This window comes from Cydia pomonella, chromosome 3 (genome assembly GCF_033807575.1).
Source record: "Cydia pomonella isolate Wapato2018A chromosome 3, ilCydPomo1, whole genome shotgun sequence".
In the NCBI taxonomy this organism is placed as follows: domain Eukaryota; kingdom Metazoa; phylum Arthropoda; class Insecta; order Lepidoptera; family Tortricidae; genus Cydia; species Cydia pomonella.
Window position 1 is genome coordinate 13297750 of NC_084705.1, and position 23291 is coordinate 13321040.

Consider the following 23291-nt stretch of genomic DNA (forward strand, 5'->3'; position numbering starts at 1 on the left):
ACTATTTCAATAAGCAAGTTAATAGATATAGAGCAAAATTGCATATATGATATTTTATTTTGTGTAAATTCCAGGGAGTTCTGTTATTGGCTATGCTTATAAATATTCATGTTTTTTTGTATATTATTCATTGTAAACGCTGTAGAACTTCTCAATAAATAAATAAATATATTGTTAACTATAGTTATGATTTTCAGTTTTATAATTTATTTTCTATTAACACCTTTTCATAGAACTGTGATATAAAATACAGACGTCATCAGCGTATAAGCAGTGATGTCAAATAAACGAAATATAATGCCAAATAATTTACCATATCAAAATAATCTCCTGTCCTCGAACAATACAGTTCACTACTTGTTTAAATATTGTGTCTGCGTGCGGTGGCGAGTGATTGTGGTTTATGGTGCAGGTTCAATCCTGCGGTAATTAAGAGGTGGGCGGCGTGGGAGGAGTTATAGGTTAGATCAAGTAACCTTTACTGCCCGTGTAACTTTCTCAAAGTGTTTTACTTAAAGTTACGTTTAGTAACATTCTTCTATTTATTTATTTATTTTAGTTGTAGTATTTGGATTTGTCCTTTGTTTTTACAGTTTGAAATTATTACAAATCTTCCTTCCTTAAATGATTACGTTATCTACTTATTTTTGTCAATAAATAATATTAAATATATAAATCGGGCATCCTAAACAGGAAGTCAGCACTGCTTTTAAAATGAACTTTACACACTCTTATTCTCTTAACAATAAAGTTGTGTTCATTTCATTTTGAACTCCTCGCCTGCTTAGCAACTTCTCCTGCTGACTGTACTTAGTACCAAAACAAGGTCTTTGTTTGTTTGATTATTGTTTGCATGCAGTGAGTTTTGTTCTGTTACCTGACAATGTATTATAAACAGTGGAACCTCGATAACTCGAAACTCGATAAGGCGAAATACTCATTGACACGAAATAAAATGATATTATTTTCCCTTTAAAGCCTAAAACCTCTACTAAGTACTCAAAATACTTAATCTCGTTAAGGTAAAGTATCCAACGATTCCCTTCACGGTAATTCCAATTACCAGTACAATTTTTACCTCCGTAATTAGAAAAATCGAGTTCGACGTAAAGTTATTAACAAAAAAAAACCGGTCAAGTGCGAGTCAGTTTAACTCGCGCACCGCGGATTCCGTTCAGTACTAAACTTCGGAGATACCCTTATGGTACGTTAGGGAATGGTATTTTTTCACATTTTTTAAAATTAATCATTATTTTTCTCTATGAAAAAAATAATGTTTTGGCATGTCCAATCTTCAAATGACCACTTCACTTGAACTAGTTACTAGACTTCGAAATTTTACCCACTCTTCATAGTGGACATTTTCCATAGTTAATTAAAAAATAATACTTTCTTTGCGTCTGGGTTGGCGCTGTTCGTAACTGTGCCAAATTTCAAATCGATAGCTTAAGTAATTCTCGAGATATTTAGCAATGTGTCAGATCGACAGAGTCGCACCTGGCCATAAGAGTTCCTTTTGTACCTTTTTGGTACGAAAAACATCTACAGATGACTCAAAGAAAACAATAAAACTAGTACTTACTCTACATGTTTACCTCTATAATACAATTGTTTGTCGGCTTTACCTGTAACTCGAAATGATTTAAAACAAATCAAAACCTCTTCAACGCAAACACATCTAAATATATAAAAGAAGAAACTTACTGACTGACTGACTGACTGACATATCAACGCGCAGCCTAAACCACTGGTTTTAGAGATTCGAAATTTGGCACGTAGGTTCTTTTCAAGGTCTAGGGGTGCACTAAGAAAGGATTTTTCACAATTCACCCCCTAAGAAGGTGAAATGGGGGTCCAAAGTTTGTATGGGGAAACGAGATTAGTTAGACTATTTTATTCGAAACTTTACAAGAGTATTCCTAACGATAAATGAGAACACGTGTTTCAGGTTTTTTGAGAATTCAACCCCTAAAAGGAGGAAATATGGTGACAAAGTCTAAAAATGGCATTGAATAATTTTAAAATTTAATATTGTGGACATGAAAAATGTTGAAAGTATTTTTGCCAAATTGCAATTCAATCGGTCCAGTAGTTTCGCAGCAAATTGGTTGTAACAGATTGATTGACAGGCACACGTGATCCTATAAGGGTTATTTTTTTGTTTTTGAGGTATGGAACGAGACCCGCGTTATCCTAATAGATACTACGACAGGACTGTTTCTCCCACGGTCAGTTCTATGTGGCGTGCTCCCGTGTAAGTTCACCTCAAAGTTTGGTTCTATTGCTACCACTTTCAAACATGGCTAAAAATTTATGTTGTTCATAAGGAAGTACATATACTTTAACAAGTATAAAGTTGTGGAATACTTCATGCATATTTCAGAACATGATTCTAAATCTAATAATCGCGGACAAACATACATCTTTTTATTGGTTTACGCGGGCCAAGCCGCGGGCTAAAGCTAGTAACCTACAAAAACCTCTCTCAGTTGATACCCGCTATCAGACAAAACCTCGTTAACACGAACTTTTTTGAGCCGGTCTGATATAAGTGCTTACTGCGACTCCATAAAAATGTTTTATATATATTGGTAGTTACGTTACTACACTACGACATAATATTAATATTAGCCTGCCGCAATCTCGACCAAATTATACTTTATAGTTTCCAAGTTTATTTTTCTCGATTTAGTGCGCGTGGAAGCAAAGCCACGGTATTTGCCTGATCAATACTAGCCCCGCACATACAGACAGTTTACGTGAGCCGCACACTTCAAATATTTACTCGCCGCGAGAATCGAACCCATTGCGCGTGCGGGGCCAGGCAGCGGGCGATAGGCAGAGATGCATAGATTTATTTAGAAACGTTAAAATATGATATTATGCCCTTGGCACTTTGCTCGAACGTATATGTGTAAGCGCCACATGCAAATATTATTCAAATATTCTGTTTATTTATAGCTGAAGACACTAGTCAATCATACTAAATAATCGGTCAAGTCCGTTCGAATCACACATAATAGAAGGTTCCGTACCTTCTTAAGATATTTTGGTACTAAACTACAAAGACTAAACTTGATATTCTCAAAAATTTTCCTGTAATCTACTTATTTTTCAAAATTTTAGACTTACATACAAGTCGTCACGCATTTTATCAACGAGATTAACAGTGACATCACCCGCGTCAACACTGCAGCCGTTACGTTAAGTTAAGTACAACCAACCTCCGTGTCGCAATGGTCATAGTTACAATAAATACTACGAGTATACAGTGTGTGTTTGTGATATAACCAAAAATTTAATTTAATCTTAACTACCAGAGCATAATTATTTTTTGAAAATATTTCGAGCGGCAATGTATTTCGTACATCATGGTCACTTGTGATAGTTGTGACGTCGCGTCATTGAATGTGACGTTTTGAGTTCAATTCACTTTCATTCAGTTCAGTAAAACAAAGTAGTGATACTTTGCTTGCTGAATTATTTTATATGGAAAAATAATAGTCGTCTGTTTTTATAAAACCTATGAAAGTGTGTTCATTAAAGCCTAAACGAACTCCCTTTGGTTATGCGGTCGTATCAAAAATACAGCTACATGAAAGACAAGATACTTATTAAAAATAATGACAATCCAAGCAATACCAAGTATACAACTAGTAAGTAGTACTTATTATTTACCATCATGAGTGTGATGGTAATTAATAAGTACTACTTACTAGTTAAATTTTGTTAATCTCTCGCTGTTTCTGTGGCCATCACAAGTGTGTCCTTACTTAAGTTGTCTCGTTACATGGTCATAAGGATTGAAGAGTTCACTATTTATATAATCGCTATTATTAGTATGGACCCTTGTGTGATCAAACAATATTCATGTGTAATTGTGTAAGTGCTGTGTAAATAATTTTACTTGCCAGGCATCAGCTCTGTCCAAATACTATTTGCATTACTTGAATCCAGACGCTTTTACGACTGTGCCTATAGAAATTAATATCGATGCTAGTGTTTATTTACTCAAGTAAATTGTGTAATGTTATGAATGTAATTACTTATACTCGTAGTGGAGCATTGGGATTTTGACCAGTTTTTTATTTTATTTAAAAGAATATTAAGCATTCCATTTTATTCAGTTTTTGCAAAATATAACTGTAATATTTTGTAGTAGCAACTATTCGTCGTTTATGAAATTTGGATTAATAAAATTTTTATATCGCTCTTAAAAATGGCTAAAAACATATCGGTGGCAATTATCTACTAAATATAGATGGCCAATACGACTCAACACATGAAATAAATCTTCCAACACAATGGCTACAAGCAAATTTGAATTTCATGATGAAAACACCCACACAGGCCAGTACACATGTCAGCGATATATCAATGCTACTTTATATTTGCTTCAAAAAAGAACCGGAAAACAATCTTGTAGTCACTATTACTGATGATTTTAAGTTTCAATAAGTACTTTTTCGTATAGGTACATAAAAACCTTACAAAATCGATCTAGTACCACGTAAGCTGAATAAACGACGTTAGGTATGGGAGATCGCAGGGCTTAAACTAACAGGGGTACTCGTAAGTTTTCATAATTTATTCTACGAGTGTAAATAACTATAAACGCCACCAGCTCTTCTTCCAATTTATCCTTACAACAGCGAGTATTGAGACCTGGGTTATTACGTCGCATTTTTTTTTCATTTAGAAAATAACCTTTTATACTGCCTTATTTATTGTGATTATGTTGTTGTTGTAGATGAATGAAAAGTATGAAGAACATTGTAGAGGTTAAATCAATCGTAAGTACAGTTTGATTGGCCTTCTGCTTAGGTAAGTTTAATATTAGTACATTATGATACAAGTGTGCTAAGTTGGTCATTACACACGAGGCGATATTGTGCGCGCGAGCTGTAAGCGAGCGCGCAATAAGAAAGCCGATGTGAGTAATGACCAATGCACACGCGTTTCATACCACGTTTTTCAACACACTTGCGAGGAAAAAATAAAACTTATAAATTATTATTTTTTTTGTCAAAACAGTAAAAGTACAATTTTCAAAATGGTGGCTTACAGTTTAAAATCGAATAATTGCACCAAAGCGTGCTGGGCTTGTAGGCACTTATTCGCCAGTTTATTGAAGTAAGCTACCAACATGTTTTCCAAGAAAGACTGGGCGTTTTTGCTGATTTTCCATTGAATAAAAGTTTCATATGCAGGCAATTACTTTTCACCCGATTTTGATGGTAAAAGGCTATCATTCTCGGCTCTTGCCTCTATTAGTATTACTGGTAGCATCAATTTTATGTGTCCTTCATTTTCAATGCTTGAAAATGACATTTTCGTCAATATATAAACTAAAAACATGCAAACCTTTTCCAATTTTATGACAAATAGGTACGGAAAATGGCTGGCGCGTTATTTTTTTTACGCACAATTCCAATGCGCGCGCAAGGCAAAGCGCAAAGGCGCGAACGAAATCGATAATTAAGAAAATTTAAAAAGCTAATATTTTCATATTTCTATTCGATGGATGGAGATCAAATCGATAAAAAAAAGTTATGTTTATTCATTAATGTAATTTACGAGATAATTTAATCTATATATTATGTTTGGTGTGATAAAACCTCTTCGAACTAACATTTGAAACCTAATAATTGATTTTTAAAAATGTATTACTCGATCAAACTAACATATTATTAGCAATCAGTTACCTTCTTAACTCAGTCTGATAATGTAATGAAAAAGCACGAGTGTTATAATGTGCTGACAAAGCACGCGGTCAAAAATCGGTGGAATAAAAACGTTATTTTGAGCAAGTGTGTTGAAAAACATATTATCACATTATATTAAGGTACCTAAGGTAATTAAAATTATTACAAAAACTCTTGGCAGAAAAGTAATTGAATAAAGATTCGATTTATATGTATTTTCGAATTCGAACTTTGTATGTATTTATGTTTATGTTTTATTATTTGTTGTTACACACAGCGACAACAGAAATTCACGCTCTTTCAGTTTCAAGGAATTCAACCCGTTGACAGATCGACGGACAGCGGGACCGTGGCACATTTTGGGTACGGAAACAAAAAATTAAGTTTAATAAACTACCAGCATTTTCAGCGTTGCTTCCGAAAATCATCCTACTTTTTAAATTGATCTAAAACAAAATAGCTTCGATCCTCCATAAAACCCCATGGGAAATATAAATATCGAGCTAGAGGGCGGACCATTATGATAATATATAAATCACTATAGGCAGTTAATATACGAGATACACACGCCCTCTGATAGCTTCATCGCATCAAACGAAGAAACAAAAAAGCGTAAACTAAAGATGATTCATACAACTTAGGTTTCGTAAATTTGAGTCACCTCTAGTTTTATACTCGTAGTGAATTATATTTTGAATGTTTTTATGGTTTTGTCACTTATGCCGTTTTGACCTCGGTATTCGATAAGAGCCCATATTGGAGCAAAGCTCAGCATTACCCTTGGGGGCTAGATAAATCGTTCCGGTAACGCCTTTTACATACATGCTTCACTATATCTTGTGAAACAATAGGATTATGATTTGCTACCGTGAACCTGTTTCTGGAAATATCGACGTAGCGGAAAATAGCAAAAACTAGATTTGCAATTGCTCCTACCGTACGTGTATAGTCAGCAATAGTTTGTACATGTATTGCTGTATTATGCTGCGTATCCTAATTAATTGAACAAATTGATGTTAGTACTCGTATTCTGTTATTCGATCTACGAGTACAATAATTTTATTTTACCGTACTTATGTGACATCGGAAAACTAATTCAAACATATACTTACTTCGTTGTACAAGATATCTAACAGTGGTGTAGTGAGGTGGTGGTGTGGTGGTTTTGTATTTGGTAAGTTAACCAATAAATGTTATAATTACCCGAAAATGTACAAATTGATCGTATACTTTTATTTGACTACCTCAAGATACACAGTTTTATATAACAGTTTATACTAAAATAATCAGTCACACACGCCCGTAAGCACACAGAATCACACACACATAATACTCACTCACGCGCGTGTTCACACACATCCTAGTTTCTCATGTTTGTCAAGTCTCTTTCTCTAAATTAAATATTATATAAAGTATTTTTATTATAAAGTGTCTACATTGTAACCTTACATTGTAATCGGGACGGAATTATTTTATATTTACATTTCTATAATGTATTTTTTAATATAACTGCATATTAATTGTAACATGTAATGTTTTCAAAAGATGTGTCCCGCCGCATTTGTTGCCGGTGATCCTCCTCCTTGCGTCGTATTCCTCAGTATTGAGGGTCGAATCGAAACCTCCCTTTTGCATCATTTTCTCTCGTACTATCTTTCTTCATCTTTTCTTCATTTTTTCTCTGGCGGCGTCGAGGGCCGTGAAATTTCTGGAGCTAATACCAGTGCGGATCTGGTCAGATGAGGCTATGAGCTTCTCTAGGTTGACACTCGGGTCGGGATCCCATATTGGGATACCCTCCTCCAATTGAGGAGGGACTTACATCTTCTCTGGCTGATGTTTAGGGTGTAACTTTATTTGACGTTCATAAAGATCAGATTATATTAGACATATTTATTTTTAATTAGAAATTACATGTTATTAAAAGTAATAATAAAAGATCGTCAACAACAATAATTAGCAAAAAACAAGAAACAAGATAATCATAAAAACCATAATGCCAACAAAAAGAAATAAAATGATTAAACTAAAAATTGAAATGTCCTAAATTTACTTAATTTAAATATGTAATGTCAATATTGCATGTAATACTAGGGTTTCATAGTTAAAATAATGTCAAAAAGTCATAGGGCAATGTCAAAAACTCAGTACTTGCAATAATAAAATACGTCAATTCAATTTAAAGTCAATTTTAAAATAAAATATTAATATTTGTTTTGTTTATTGTAGTCTTTTACTAAAGTATCTGCAGTGACATCGATAATAGCAGTTTTTTAAGTCGGCGATCAAACATGTCGTCAGAGGTTTCATTTCTGATAGCTCTGATTATATAAGCACATTGCAATGTCTACTTGAAAAATAAACTATCTTTATCTTTAATTAATTTTGTATTAAGCAGAAACGTATGCAAACACTTCCGCTTTTAAATTTGTTATGTTCCATTTTCTGTTACGTAACCTTCAAAACCATGATAAAAGTCCAAAGTCTAAAATATTGTTCTATCATTGTTTGTAGTTGTTGCATTTGATTTAAATTTCTGAGTTGATGTTAGTGTTGTTAACAAATTTGTGTACCAGAGCAAGATTCAAATCGTTAAACTAATTCGTATTCAGGGATAAGTTAAGGTTTCGAGAAAGAGCTGGAGAACAATGTGTCGAATTTATGACCCAAGCAAATGCTCGCGTTGTAAATATGAAGCAAGACCTTCTGCTACAAGATTTACAAACACAATTATGTTTCGTAAAATAAGATCCTATCTTCGTGTTCCTTTATTTTTCAGAATGCTAAGTAATACTACGAGAAGTACTTGTTTGTAATATTATTACAGACACAATCGAAATCAAAAGCTATCCCTTATGTTTCCGATAGTTACGCCTAAAGGTAGAATATAGTATCATGGTCTGTAACAACATTATAGGCATTTTTTTAATCCTCAATCCTCGGGCTTTAATATTATACTATGTTTTGTACCTTTTTCGTTAGAAAACGCAATGCAAACGTTTTCACTGAAATTTTAAAATTTTACTTTTCGTGACAAATGCTCTTGAAGCTCTTCCCCTGCTAATGCGTTTCCTGCGCTGAGCATATTTGATTTGCAGACTGGGAATTTCAGATATGTTTTTCTACTTAGAAACTACATGCTCTCAATAAATGAATGACAGCAGCATTAAATACTTGTATTATTTTGGTATAAGTGCCATATATACTTAATTCATTGTTACTTTTTTATGAGAGGCATAGTAACAACAACAGTAAATATGAGTAGTTACAACAACACACTTACAGTAGTATAGTAACTACAGTAAATTGTGTTATATTTTGTAACATTCTAGTCAATTTTATTTTAGTTTGAATGTACTTACTAACATGTAGCGATAATGACATGGTACTTACAATATTTTACAATTTATTTACTTTAAAAGACACTGCATCTACTTAATCTTTCTGGTTTAACCCACTGGTTGACTGGTAGAGAATGCCTTAAAGCATTAAGTCCGCCGTTTGTGATGTATTGTGCAATAAAAATAAATAAATATTTTATGGAATTTTAATATTCTGAAATAAAAATATTTTTTTATAGTAACGCCATTTTTACTAAAGTAAATTATTTCATATAAAACAAATTGTATACAACGGTAATTCGATCTTTTTTTTTTCTGTATTTTATCACAAGACTCGGCTACGCCGCGTTGTGCAACTTCGACCCTTAAATTTTAAGAACCCTTATTATGTAGGTACATTTTGCATAAAATATCTTACTTCATTTTATAGCCTTTTAAGTTGCTTTTGTTTTACCTTGACGTGTTTTCTTAAATACAACGTTGATGCAATCAACAAAGTAATGCGGTACCAATTTCATCTATACCTATAATATGTACCTACTCGTAACTTGGTTAACTTAGGTACTAGGGGTCACAAAACCGCTAGTATTTTTGAAAACCGGTTTTTCGGTTTTTGTAGATTACAAAACCGGGTTTTCGGTGATTTTTCGGTTTTACATATAAAAAGTGAAAAAAACTGCATTTTATGAATTTAAACTTTAATATTCAGTCATTTAACAATGGATATAAAACCTTTTTTATATCTTATAATTATTAGGAACAAAAATTAAAAACAAAATAACTAAAATAATAACCTCCATGCACTTCTGGAACGCAAAATTTACTACAAATAGTTATCATAATAAGACAAAACGCAAAACATCGTATATTCCTTTTACGAAAGTAAATACTTATTAAATACACTTAACATTTGAGATCAATATTAATTGTTTTCATAGGTTAAGTTACTAAATTGGAGATCAGTGAAAAAAAAAAATGTAATTATGATCCCTCTTCTCGCCTTCTTTCAGCCAGGCAATTAAGAATAAATCATTATAATAACCCACATATAGAGATATGTTCAGGGATAAGTTCACATTTGTTTGCACACATATAATTTTCAATTTTTCATAGTTTGCATTTACCTTGTGGTTCGTACAATAAAAAGTTCGACTGCTAGTATTAGACTATTGCTAATAACTTTACTAATTGGTAGGCTAAATCAACTATCAAGGCAAGCGATTATTTTTGGTTTTTCTTTACGAATTGATAATGGGATCTTAGGATAGAGAGAATGTCTAATGTATCATCACTATACGTAGGGTATGGCAATTAGCTAATTTTTATTAATTCAATTATATGTTCTATATTTACTGATAAACTAAAAAGTAGAAATTACAAATAAAAGAAGAAGTTATAAGTAGTAATAAACTGATAATCAAAGTAATACTTACAACTATCAAGTATTTAAGTGTAAAACCGAAAAACTCGAAAAACCGGTTTTTTCAAATTTGAAAGCCGGTTTTCTCAATCGACGAAAAACCCGGTTTTTCCGGTTTTTTCGGTTTCGGTGAAACCGGTTTTGTGACCCCTATTAGGTACGGTCAGCTACAACAGTAGGTATTTAAAATTAAATAGTATTATAATGAAAAATTCAGTAAAGGCAACACTTCAAAATTATCTGCTAATAATTCTTATTTTTAAGGTTCTGTACCTCAAAAGGAAAAAGCGGAGCCCTTATAGGATCATTTGTTATCCGTACGCCTGTACGTTCGTCTGTCTGACTCTCAAGACCTTTTATCTCGGAAACGCGTGGAGGTATCGAGTTGAAATTAAAACCAAATACTCAGATCTACATTCCCTTGAAGATATGTAAAAATCAAACATCTAAGTGAACGTAAAAAAGATACGTCCGTTTATGCCACAATAAACGTATATTTCGAAACTCTGAAGGAATCAAAGTTTATAGGGCACTTCTCGTTGACCTAGAACTAGGAAATTTAGCAAGTAATATCGTCTTACACTATAAATACAGGGATAAATCTGAAAACTATAAATTTGTAAAAAATAAATAAACAAATTGTACGGAACCCCCGTTGGGTGAATCCGACTCGCACTTGTTCGGTTTTTTTTTATAAACCTTCGGCCCTGTCTGTTTCATAACTTTTGTACTAATGGCAGATTACTGGCAGACTATATATAATACTTGTCTTGTCAAATAATTTTGCAGCTGACTGTACATCAGTATTAACTCATCGTTCCAAAAAAATATGGTAAAACGTGAACAGTACAAGCATGAGCCTTTTGGGGGGATTATTATAGCTCTATATGTTAATGAGGTATTTTTAGAACGGTTCCGTATAACACATAACCTTTAATGAGATGTTGTGTATTCTTTGTTCTTTTGACAGAGATATATTTCTCAAAAGTCAAGCAGAGGTTTTGGCAGGTGGGATTAAACAAATCTTGAGATAAAAAGAAATGTAAATACCTAATAAGGTACGTGTGAAATTTGATATCGCCGAAGACAGGGCATATCGGAAGGGCATATATTGTGTGTTTTGACGACCGGTTTGGTCTAGTGGGTAGTGACCCTGCCTACGAAGCTGATGGTCCCGGGTTCAAATCCTGGTAAGGGCATTTATTCGGGTGATGAGCATGGATATTTGTTCCTGAGTCATGGATGTTTTCTATGTATTTAAGTATTTATAAATATTTATATATTATATATTATATCGTTGTCTAAGTACCCTCAACACAAGCCTTATTGAGCTTACTGTGGGACTTAGTCAATTTGTGTAATAATGTCCTATAATATTTATTTAATATTTAAGTAATACTTGAACTCTAGCGAGAGAAGTTGTAGCTGGCAACGTCCTTGCTTAACCACAAAACAATCAGTTATGAACTCCACAAAAAGTTTTGTTCTTAATTATAAAGAAATGATATGTTAGAAAGAACAATTTCACCACAGATCTCTAAAACAGCGTTATAACATTTTATAGCAGCACAAAAAAGGCGTTTTCACAGACTGCGCAACGTTTTACGCATTTGTATTCCAATAACCGCGCTTTACTGTCGGTTTGTCTGTGTTACCGTAACTGCGGACGCGCCAAGACTTTATTTTATACAACTTGGCGGTGCTTATGTTATGCCACGTTTCGACCGCGGTAATATCGCGCTACAGATCGTGCCACAGGCAGCGCCAGATTCTTTTTCGACGGTCGCTATAGTGAAAATAATGCCAAGATAGTATTTATGACAAAGAAAATACGGAGAGGACTTAAGTAACACCAAAAAAATAGGTCTTTATTTTCTAGATAGTCGGGAGATGAGCCTATGCTCATACTCCAACAAATGCTGATATTTGTTGGAACCCTATGAATCCAATAGGACAGAAACAGTGTACAGAAAAAAAAAGAAACTTGCGCCCACATAATAAGGAAGATATTTAAAGCAAGTTTTTAAATACAATAATAAGATACCCACGAGATAGGTAATTGGGCTTTAATGAAATGAAGGAATAAAAAAAATCTTCATTTTCAGACAACTGAAGCTAAAAACAATAGTATCCGATCAAAAACAAAAATAGTGCCCTAGAACAGAAAAATAATGCAAAAAAATGCCACGTTGATGCCTCCGGCAGGGAAGAAAAAGCCGTTTTCTGAATAGTTAAGCCTATTCGGAAAAATACTTTTTCTTTCCTGCTTTGAGGGATCGAAGTGGCACTTTTCTTCCCTGCTAGGAGCGATCAAGGTAACACTTTTTTGTTCTATGACACATTTTTTTTACTTTTTTCATACTATTTTTTTAGCTTTAATAATATTTTGAAACATAATAATTTCCTCCTAGCAGAATGAAAAGCAGTATGTGTCACATGGTAGCAAATTTTTTTCCACCTTGGGTGTTAACACTTGAATTCCTCACTACGCTCAGGAGTCTAATTTAGGACCTTCCGCTACGCTCGGGATTTAATCATACAATAATTCGTCTCGTTCAGAATTCAATGTACGCCCACGTCGTAAATATGTGACACAATCTACTATTTCATAAAAATAAGCAACATGATCTAACCAGTGTACTATTTCTTACAAAATTTCTAAAAGTTGTAGATAGCTTACAAAACCAAAATAACAGTATTTTCTGTAGCCATCATAACCATAAGTACTAAAATAATACTCTATTTTGTATGCGGGTGTAGCTACCGCTTTATTGTTTGGAAGAAAACTAACCTCATATTTACGAAATATAAGTTTACGAGTGCGTCGACGGTTGCGGGTACAGAGCGCTTTTTCAGATTTAGCGAAGATACACGATATTGCTTGTGCTAGCGATATCCCAGTTTCTACGAAATATTATTCTGCATGATTTCTGCCGTTTTTGCAGTAGATAGCAGTAAAGATTCTCCTCAATAAGAACTTTTGTATGTGAATAATTTTTTACCTTATATTGTTGAGCGTAGGTACATAGGTTTATTTTTCAGAAGGGATAAAGATTAAAAGAATTGTATTATTTTGAGTAGATTCACTTTTTCTTATTCGCAAATGAGCAATTGACATATCAAATCAATATTATTATTATACAAAACATTTACATTAGTTGCTAGTGGTCCCTTGCTCTAGCAAACACATTAAATTTACTACTTATTCAACGAAGCGACAGTACTGTTACCCCTAGTGTAAATTTATTCGATAGCGAAACGTGACGTACGCGTTTGCGTTAAGTCTCATTTTGTATGGGATTTTGAGTTTCCAAAACGTACCGCTTGGCGCGCTGTTTCTAAATTCCATACAAAATTAGACTTAACGAATACGCGTTCGTCACGTCACGCTATCGAATAAATTTACACTAGGGGTTCCGTACCCCTAGTGTAGTTTTGATCGACATCATAACGTGACGAACGCGTTTGCATTAAGTCTCATTTTGTATAGGATTTTGAGTTTCCAAAACGTCCCGCTTGGCGCGCTCTTTCTAAATCCAATACAAAATGAGACTAAACGCAAACGCGTACGTCACGTTTCAAAATCGAATTTATTTACACTAGGGGTACTGTACTGTAACTAAATGTTAACTTAAGGTTCTTCAAACGAGCGTATGCTATCTGTTAAGTATATTTATCAACAAACATAAAATTCATATGTACGAGTAAAATAAGAAAGCACTTTGCGCCAACATACAGACGTACCAACATCACTTAATTCACGAATAGAGAAGAAAAACATACTTCATCCGCGATAAACCACAGGCGCGCAGTAAATCACTCCGCTACAATAGCACTCGGTTGTATCTTCTCCATTCATTGCGTGATTTACTGACCGCACTCTGTGTGATACTACCGAACTAGATGATACATTGATGGTAAAATGAACGATAAGGTACCGGTAGGTAGTCGAATAGTGATTGGTGCAATGGTAAAATCAAAACATTTCGAGTTTCCTATATAACCTCTCTACGAGTAAGTCAGTTCGGAAATCCATTTTCCACTACGACGGCAACGCCCAATATTATGAGTTTACCATTAGAAATACGAGTCAGGGATCGGAAACCGGTGTTTTTTTGTATGGGATGGAAAACGGTATTTTTTCGTTTTTCCGAAATATATTATTATTAATTCGTAGTTTTTGCAAAAAACCGGTTCCTATCCCTGATACGAATACGTATACATATACGAGTATGTGTTAAGTAATTGATTCGTTTATGGTTAGGTGATTCGGGTATATTTTTAACCGGCTGCCGAAACGGAGAACGTTACCAAATAAAAAAATGTTTTTTTTTTTTTTACTTCTTCCTTATTTCATAAAACTGTATCTTATCGTTTTGTAGTAAATATATATATATATATATATATATATATATATATATTAACATAGTATGCGTACAAATATTACGGAGGCTTTTATTTTATTACAGGGTAATTAAAAGATGACATCGACTAACAAGTTTCATTAAACTTACGTTCATTCATGATTACAGTTTTCGTTATAACTTTATATTTATTAGTTAACTGATAACACCGCCACTTTACATGAAAGTTGCTATTGTACTCGTACATAATGGTCACAAACCCAATTAAATTGAGCCCAAGTTTTAAAACAAATGCTCATACAAAAATACTGGTCTCATGACAAATTCATATTTGCTAGCATATTTTAAGTTAGTTTTGTAATATTCATAGAACATGAGTTAGAGTTACTTCCAGCTGAGCAATGTCTCTATAAATTAAAATAATGTCGGTACATGATAAGTGTGACCCAACCGCGTGACAGACACAAATCATTACGTGAGGTCATGTTTGGCCGCGTGCTTGGGTGCTCTCAGTGAATGCGTTGGTATTTAGCCCTACTTTTATGTAGCAATCATATTTACTCATATTACCGTTAATGAAATGATATTTTCATTTAGCCAACTAGCATGATATAAGTGAGTAGGTATAGGTACTAAATGTTAGTGTGCCGTTAAAGGGTAGGTACTAAAGAGCGAGCGGCTCCCAAGGAGAAGCTTGGTGCCAATGTGGATGAGGAGGATTTCAGACTGGTGTCAAGAATGGCGCCTCGTAAGACTCAGTGTGGTATCGCCGAACCGGCTAATTCTGGCTTCCGGATTGCTACACCGAGTAAGACGCTGTATGGCTCGCGACTTCATTACACCGCCACGGCTGGTGAATTGGGGGAATATGTACACCAGAAGACCGGTTACTATACGTTGATGGTGTTCCAACTTCGATCGTGCCACTTAGGGATGGGTAGAGGTGGGGTCCGATAAATACTCTTATTTACTCATTTAGTGAATAAAACGATTTCTAATAAAATATTAATACAAGGGAGATTTAAGAACTAAATTGTTTTTTTTTATTGAAGAGTGTCAACGTATATTAACAATATTTACATAATAAAAAAGAGTAATCATTAATTAGAGGCAATTTGTGATAATATGAAGGTAATATTAAAAATATGGGACTTCTATCGATGTTCTTTATAACTGCATGCACCCGAGTATGTCCTTAAACTACGTCCAAAAGATAAGTATGGGCACTGTGAATGTCATCTGGCCTTGTGTGGTAGGGCACAGCACAGCGGATGTCATTCCAAATCCTGAACAGAGTCCAACTGGGGTTACCTTAACCTTACAGAAAACCGCAGCCAAATAGCACTAGACCCTACTCATAGTGTTATTTTCCTGCCGGTGAGTAAGGTTGCCAGAGGTCAGCGAGGGTGCTGTGTGTTGACAACGAGGGACCTACGGAACTTATGATACTGCCTTTGGTTTGTATGGACGCGGAGTACAGGTGCGGCTATCAGGGAGACCCGGTGAAGCGGCTGTCTGCTGGCCATCCGCAGGTCAGTAGGGTTCCCGAACCCAGGGATCACTTAATTTCCGCCCTGGGAGACTGAACCATCAACCTCACGTAAAATCCCTGTTGTAGTAGTCGTGCCGGAGAAGCAGACCGGAGTGGACCCGGCTGCTGCAACAGGAGGGGACCGGGGGCCCTTCCCTACGCCGCGCCTGTAAACCGCACATGCTGCATCCATGCATCATGCCGCATATATCCCTTTGACAGATCTGTTCCGTTGTCTTGTCCTTTAAGCCGTCAACACCCCGAACCCTCTTTGTACACTCATCACCAAAAAATGGCAAGCAAAATTAGAAAAAGAAATGGTTTCTCAGCGGCATCCTTTTCCACGCAAGTAGTCTTTTGCAACATCAGGGGACTGCACAAAAATTTGAGCGCAGTCCATTACCACCTGGAATTTGCGCAGCCGACCATCGTATTTCTGACGGATACGCAGATATCCTGCCCGGCGGACACTTCATACCTGTTATATCCCGGCTATACACTCGAACACAAGTTCATGAGACACGCTGGTGTATGCATGTTTGCCCTGCACAATGTCTGCTGTCGCCGCCTCCATGTTCTGTGGGTGCGTGTGTGCCACACTCGTGTCTACGCGTGCCTGTACAGGTCTCATGGCGGAAACACGGAGACAACCCGGCTCTTCGAACACCTACAATTGACGACTGACAGAATCCTGGAGCAGTACCCTTGCGCAGAACTGGTGATTTTAGGGGATTTCAACGCCCACCAAGTTGAGTGGCTTGGTTCCCTGTCCACCGACCACGCGGAGAGGTCTGCTCAAGTATTTTCCCTGGCCTATGGATTCCCGCAACTGGTACATTCTCCCATGATAATACTAGATATCGAGGATCATACGAGCTCGCTACTGGATCTCCTGCTGACCACACGTCCGGACGAATATTCCGTCTCAGTGAACGCACCTCTCGGTTCGTCCGATCACTGCCTCGTCCAGACACTGACACCCTGCGCGCAGACCGATCCACCACGGCCAACCAGCTCGCGACGTGTGTGGCAATATAAGTCAGCAGACTGGAACGGACTGCGTGAATTCTACGCGTCGTACCCGTGGAGGCAGCTCTGTTTCACATCAGATGATCCTGACTCCTGCGCATCCAGTGTCGCTGAGACAATACTAGTGGGAATGGAGTTTCATTCCCAACTCAGTAATAGCTGCGGGAGCAAAGAGACGTCCTTGGTTTAATTAGCCCTGAAAAGAAGCTACAGTTCGCAAGCAGGCTGCGTACAAGGCTTGGACCAAGGTTGTAGCTAATAAGGATCCGAACGTCTCTGATGTGAAACGCAAATTAAACGCTGCCTTGAGGTCCAGTAAGAAAGGCATTGCCAGGGCTAAGTACGATTTCGTCGGCAGAATTGGTGAGAAGCTAGCGGGCTACCCCACTGGAAGTCGCGCATTTTGGTCATTTGCCAAGGCTGCCGAGGGAAATTTTTGTCAATCGTCTTTACCACCACTGCGAAAAACTGATGGTGATCTGGCCCATAGTGCAAAAGAGAAAGCCGATCTTCTAGGTACTCTTTTTGCCTCGATCTCGACCATGAACGACGACGGTAGTGCCGTGCCGCCCACCATCCCGCAGTGCGCATACTGTATACCAGAAATTTCGATCACGCAGAGGGATATTCGGCGGGAGTTGCTATCCATAAACGTTCATAAGTCGAGCGGGCCAGACGGTATACCAGCAGTTGTACTCAAGCAGTATGCTCCCGAGATGTGTCCCGTGTTAGCGCGCCTTTTCACACTTTCTAGCACCAAACGGCATGTTCCATCTTCGTGGATGACGGCCCTTGTGCACCTTATGCCTAAAAAGGGCGATAGATCGGACCCATCGAATTACAGGTCTATCATTGTTTTAAAACGAATACGGGACTTAATCGCGTAATCTTACGTTTATACTATGAACGAAAATCTTGTTGGTTTAAATCAATATACAGGTCTATCGCTATTACCTCCCTTCTCTCTAAGGTCATGGAGCCTATAATTAATGCAAAGCTCCTGAGATACCTAGAAGAACACGATCTGATCAGCGACCGCCAGTATGGCTTTCGCCACGGTCGTTCGATCTTCTAGTGTATCTCACACACCGCTGGGCTTCGACCATTGAGAGTCAAGGTGAGGCATTGGCAGTTAGCCTGGATATAGCGAAGGCGTTCGATCGGGTCTGGGATCGCGATCTCCTGTCGAAGTTGCCATCTTATGGACTTCCCGAAGGACTGTGCAAATGGATTGCTAGCTTTTTGTCTGGCAGATGCATACGTGCCGTAGTAGACGGTAGCTGCTCCGATAGCATGGACATTAACGATGGCGTTCCACAAGGCTCTGTGCTATCCCCAACGCTGTTTTTGTTGCACATCAATGACATGTTATCTATCGGCGACATTAATTGCTATGCGGACGACAGTACTGGGGATGCCTATTACACAGACCGTGCCAACATCCCTCGTTCTGAGGTGCTGGAGAGCCGTGAAAAGCTTGTGTCCGATATTGAGAGCACTCTATCCAGAGTTTCGGTGTGTGGTCGGGACAATTTAGTCCGATTCAACCCCACCAAGACACAAGTTTGCGCGTTTCCAGCTAAGGAAACCCCATTTACTGTGGTCCCACAGTTCCAAGGCACAGCTCTTACCATGTCAGGGAGTATTGGGATCCTTGGTGTCGACATTTCCAATGACGTCCAATTTCGTAGCCACCTGGAAGGGACAGCTAAGCTTGCATCCAAAAAAACTCGCTGTGCTCAATAAAGCGAGGCGATACTTTACTCCGGGGCAAAGACTGCTACTATATAAATCGCAAGTCAGACCCCACATGGAGTACTGCTGTCACCTTTGGGCAGGAGCACCTGGATGCCAGCTTGGACCCTTCGACTCAGTCCAAAAGCGCGCTGTACGAATCGTCGACGATCCCAAATTCACAAGCGGCATTGAACCTTTAAGTCTAAGGAGAGACTTTGCCTCCTTGTGTGTGTTCTACCGCTTGTACAATGGGCTGTACTCTGAAGAATTGTTTGACATGATGCCAACGGCCACTTTCTATCACCGCACCAGTCGCCGTCGGCAGGGTGTTCATCCTTATACCCTAGAGCCTAAATGGTCGCGCACTCTGCGGTTTAAGAGGAATTTCCTCCGGCTGTGGAATGAGCTCCCTGCCGAGGTTTTCCCGAGGGTATACAGTATGGCATTCTTCAAAAGAGGAGTGTACAGGTTTTAAAGGGTCAGCAACGCGCATGTAACACCTCTGGAGTTGCAGGCGTCCATAGGCTACGGTTACTGCTTACCATCAGGCGGGCTGTATGCTTGTTTGCCACCAACGTGATATATATATTAAAAAAACTGCATGTCGCGCAAAAGTGCGTGTTTTCGCTGCACTTGACCTTTTATTAAGGGTTTTTTTAAAGAAAACTCAAAAATGGCTCGACCTACGGCTACGGCTAAAATCCTGATATTTTTTCATATTTTTTTGAACTTTGGTTTGAATGTTAAAGAGGGATAAACATTATATCGGCCTTTAGAAAGAGGTTTTTTCCAAAAGTATTCATATATAAAAAAAAATTAAAAAAAATTAGCAACATTCAAGTAAGAATACATTTATTCAGGGACCATAATTGTATATCCGCAACGCAGGCTTCGTCAGGTGAACACAAACTCCGAATCAGCTACAGGCGTCGTCACAATACAATACAACGGTAAAATCTGCAACAGGCACCGTCAACTTAGTCTAAAAGTATACATAACAAAAAACCCTACAAATAAAAACCGGCAAGTGCGAGTCGGACTCGCCCATGAAACTATTCAGTTTAGAAAAAAAATGATAGTAGAAACCTTAATATCGTTTTTGAAGACCTATCCATAGATACGCCACACGTATGGGTTTGATGAAAAAAGATTTTTTGAGTTTCAGTTCTAAGGGGAACCCCCAAAATTTATTGTTTTTTTTTCTATTTTTGTGTGAACATCTTAATGCGGTTCATAGAATACATCTACTTACCAAGTTTGAACAGTATAGCTCTTATAGTTTCGGAAAAAAGTGGCTGTGACATAAACGGACAGACAGACGGACATGACGAATCTATAAGGGTTCCGTTTTTTGCCATTTGGCTACCCTTTGGAACCCTAAAAGCACCCTCTAAACTCGCCACCAGCAGGCAGTGTGCCCAGTAGGCTGGCCGCATTTCCCCGTTAAATTGCGATTTTTTCAAGACCCATTTAATGATGTAACACGTTGGTGGTTCCAGATTTTTTTGTGACAATTAGTTACATGTATGGAGTTTCCCACTTAAAAAAAAATTCTTACAAATTTGAGTACTTAGTGGCCACGTGCACTTCAACTCTTTTGTGGTGCGCGAAACGCGACCGTTGCAGAGGATCATCGACCGACTGTCTGACCGATGTGCATCGACTTCTGGCTGAAGGGTATCATGCTTCGGAAGTTTCGGGGCTAACTGCCGAATTCTTCATTTTTTATACTACGTCGGTGGCAAACAAGCATACGGCCCGCCTGATGGTAAGCAGTCTTCGTAGCTTATGTACGCCTGCATCTCCAGCTCCAGAGGAGTTACATGCACGTTGCCGACCCTAACACTCCGCACCCTCGTTGAGCTCTGGCAACCTTACTCACCGGCAGGACACTATGAGTAGGCACAACACTATGAGTAGGGTCTAGTGTTATTTGGCTGCAGTTTTCTGTAAGGTGGAAGTACTTCCCCAGTTGGGCTCTGCTCTAGTTCTTCACACAAGATCAATAGGGCCACGCCGTTTTGTCGCCTACATAGTGTTCAGTTTTAAGTTTATAGAATGTATATGTGTGTCAATGTCAGTCTATAACGTAAAATATTAAATACATAAGTAAATAACGCTTTTAGTCGTTAAATCTACTTTACAGTAGGTAAGTGTTTAAAAAAATTAAGTCTTAGTATATATGTAAATGCCTTGGTTATAAATGAATTAATTTCTTCACCGCTTTGAAACCGTCCAGGCAATTTGTCCATATTTTGGCCTAAAATATAATTTTTCCTATAAAATATTCGACTGATGCAAATAAAATGTGTCAGTCTTGTCATAAACAGATTTTGCAAATGAACCGGGTGTGTTTTAAATGAACAGGAAATTAAAAGGGTTTTCAAAAGTATTCCTAAAGCGAAAACTCTTGACAATTTTATTTTCAGGGGCCCATTTTAAACGTAACATTTCATGTTTTATGTCGTTTGCTACATACATACGAGAATACGTATATACTATTATGTTTTAGTAGAATGTGCCAAAAAGGATTTCAAAACTTGCAAAATCTCTTGAAATGTTTTCGTTATTTTTTTCTGCACGTTTTTAGCACAAACCTTATTATACTTAAATACATAGTTTCGGTTTCTATGACTTATGAAATAGATGCCAATGAATGACGTAAATGTTAAATAAAACGGTCGACTACAATTAAGAACATTGAGTAATAATCCCTAATCTGAACAGCAAGTTTCTAAGTGGAAACTTGCATATAAATTTTCTCTACAAAATATCCATGTTTATATTTGTCCTAAACCTTGTTTAAAAAAAAATGATGCTATAATTACCTATAAGATTACTCTCTATTAGAATTAGTTATTCAAAATGGCCGTATGTGACTCGGTGACATAATACAATACAAGTACTCTTTATTTAACACCTCAATAAATGAAAACAATACAGGTAAACAACAGGTGGTCCTAACACAGGACATAAGAGCTTTTCTCGTCAAAACCTTCATTTGTTCAAAAGGCCGTCAAAATAACCATTGATTCAGTCTATAACCTATTTCCTGCTCGACTTCTCTGATCGCTAACGATAACACATGAAGCAAATAAATGAGCTTTTATATCAATAAAAAGTTCTACGTAGATAACGTTAATATTAGATATGAATTTTATTTAATTCTAAATAATTAAATAGTTGAATATCCGTTGATAAGTGAAATTAAAAATGGCTTCGTAGCTTTGAGGCTACGGCGAAAAAAAACAAGATACACATATTCGGACGTTTACCGTTCGCTCTTTCCCGGAGTTTAGTCTTTGCCGGTGTCGACTAAAAAATATTATTTATTATATTATTATTATTAATATTAATTAAAATTTATATTAAATATATATTAATATAATAATTATAATAATTATTGAAAACTGAAATAAAATAGCATGAAACACAAACCCCACATCTGACTTTGTAGTTGCGTTCAACATCAACGACAACGATGAAGTGGCCGCCAGATCACGCGGCAACGCTATATTTTCCTCATTTCCCGCCCCGCTGCCCTCACATCAAAAGCAAGTGAAATTGTTCGTGAAACGCCGTATTTTCAATGAAAATATTATTTGTTCTTTAGGGTACCGAGCACAAACAGCCGTCAGTTTTGTATTTTTCGCAAACAATAACTACATTTTTTATTATGTAATCTTTTAAAGTACGTTTACAAAGTTTCGCGGAAAGTTAACTCGCTGCCGTGTAACGGACCTAGAGTCAGACTAAGGTAAGTTGGTAACGATTTCGATAGCCCAGCCTGTGCAAGTGTTAAAGTAAACGTCATAGTTTCATAGAAATTTGACGTTTAGAGTAACTCTTGCACTGTCTGGGCTGTTAAAATCGCTGCCAACTTATTTAGGTTTGACTCTATCACTGTAGCATTAACCCACATAGTGGAAACAAAATCTTTAGACACAATATTATTTAGGTCATACCGTCATATTTAGGTCATAAAGTTTCTATAACCTCAAAAACTGTAATAGATATGAAACTATTTCTGACAATGCGTACACATTTTCTATACTATAGGATGATCCTGAAAAGTACACGGCCCATTTTTCGTTAGCCACTTTTTTAATGAATATTTGGGCTTTCAGCGATTTTGTTTTTCATGTTTTCTGACGTAATACGCGT

The 23291-nt window shown here is 36.8% G+C and overlaps 2 protein-coding genes across 3 annotated transcripts in view; one reads left to right on the plus strand and one right to left on the minus strand.

Moving 5' to 3' along the window:
• The window catches only part of LOC133516130 (collagen alpha chain CG42342), a 465581-nt gene that overhangs the window by 368665 nt on the left and 73625 nt on the right, over positions 1–23291 (minus strand). The gene's annotated exons all lie outside the window — the stretch shown is intronic.
• On the plus strand, positions 16654–18461 carry LOC133515918 (uncharacterized). The gene is made up of 2 exons (XM_061848563.1): positions 16654–17514; positions 17615–18461. The coding sequence occupies exons 1-2, from the start codon at positions 16654–16656 to the stop codon at positions 18275–18277; spliced, it is 1524 nt and encodes a 507-aa protein (XP_061704547.1). The 3' UTR covers positions 18278–18461.

Coding starts and splice junctions, on each gene's coding strand:
- LOC133515918 (XM_061848563.1), top strand. CDS start 16,654: ATGGCAAGCAAAATTAGAAAAAGAAATGGTTTCTCAGCGGCATCCTTT. Junction 17,515..17,614: donor GTGTCGCTGAGACAATACTA/GTGGGAATGGAG, acceptor GTTCGCAAGCAG/GCTGCGTACAAGGCTTGGAC.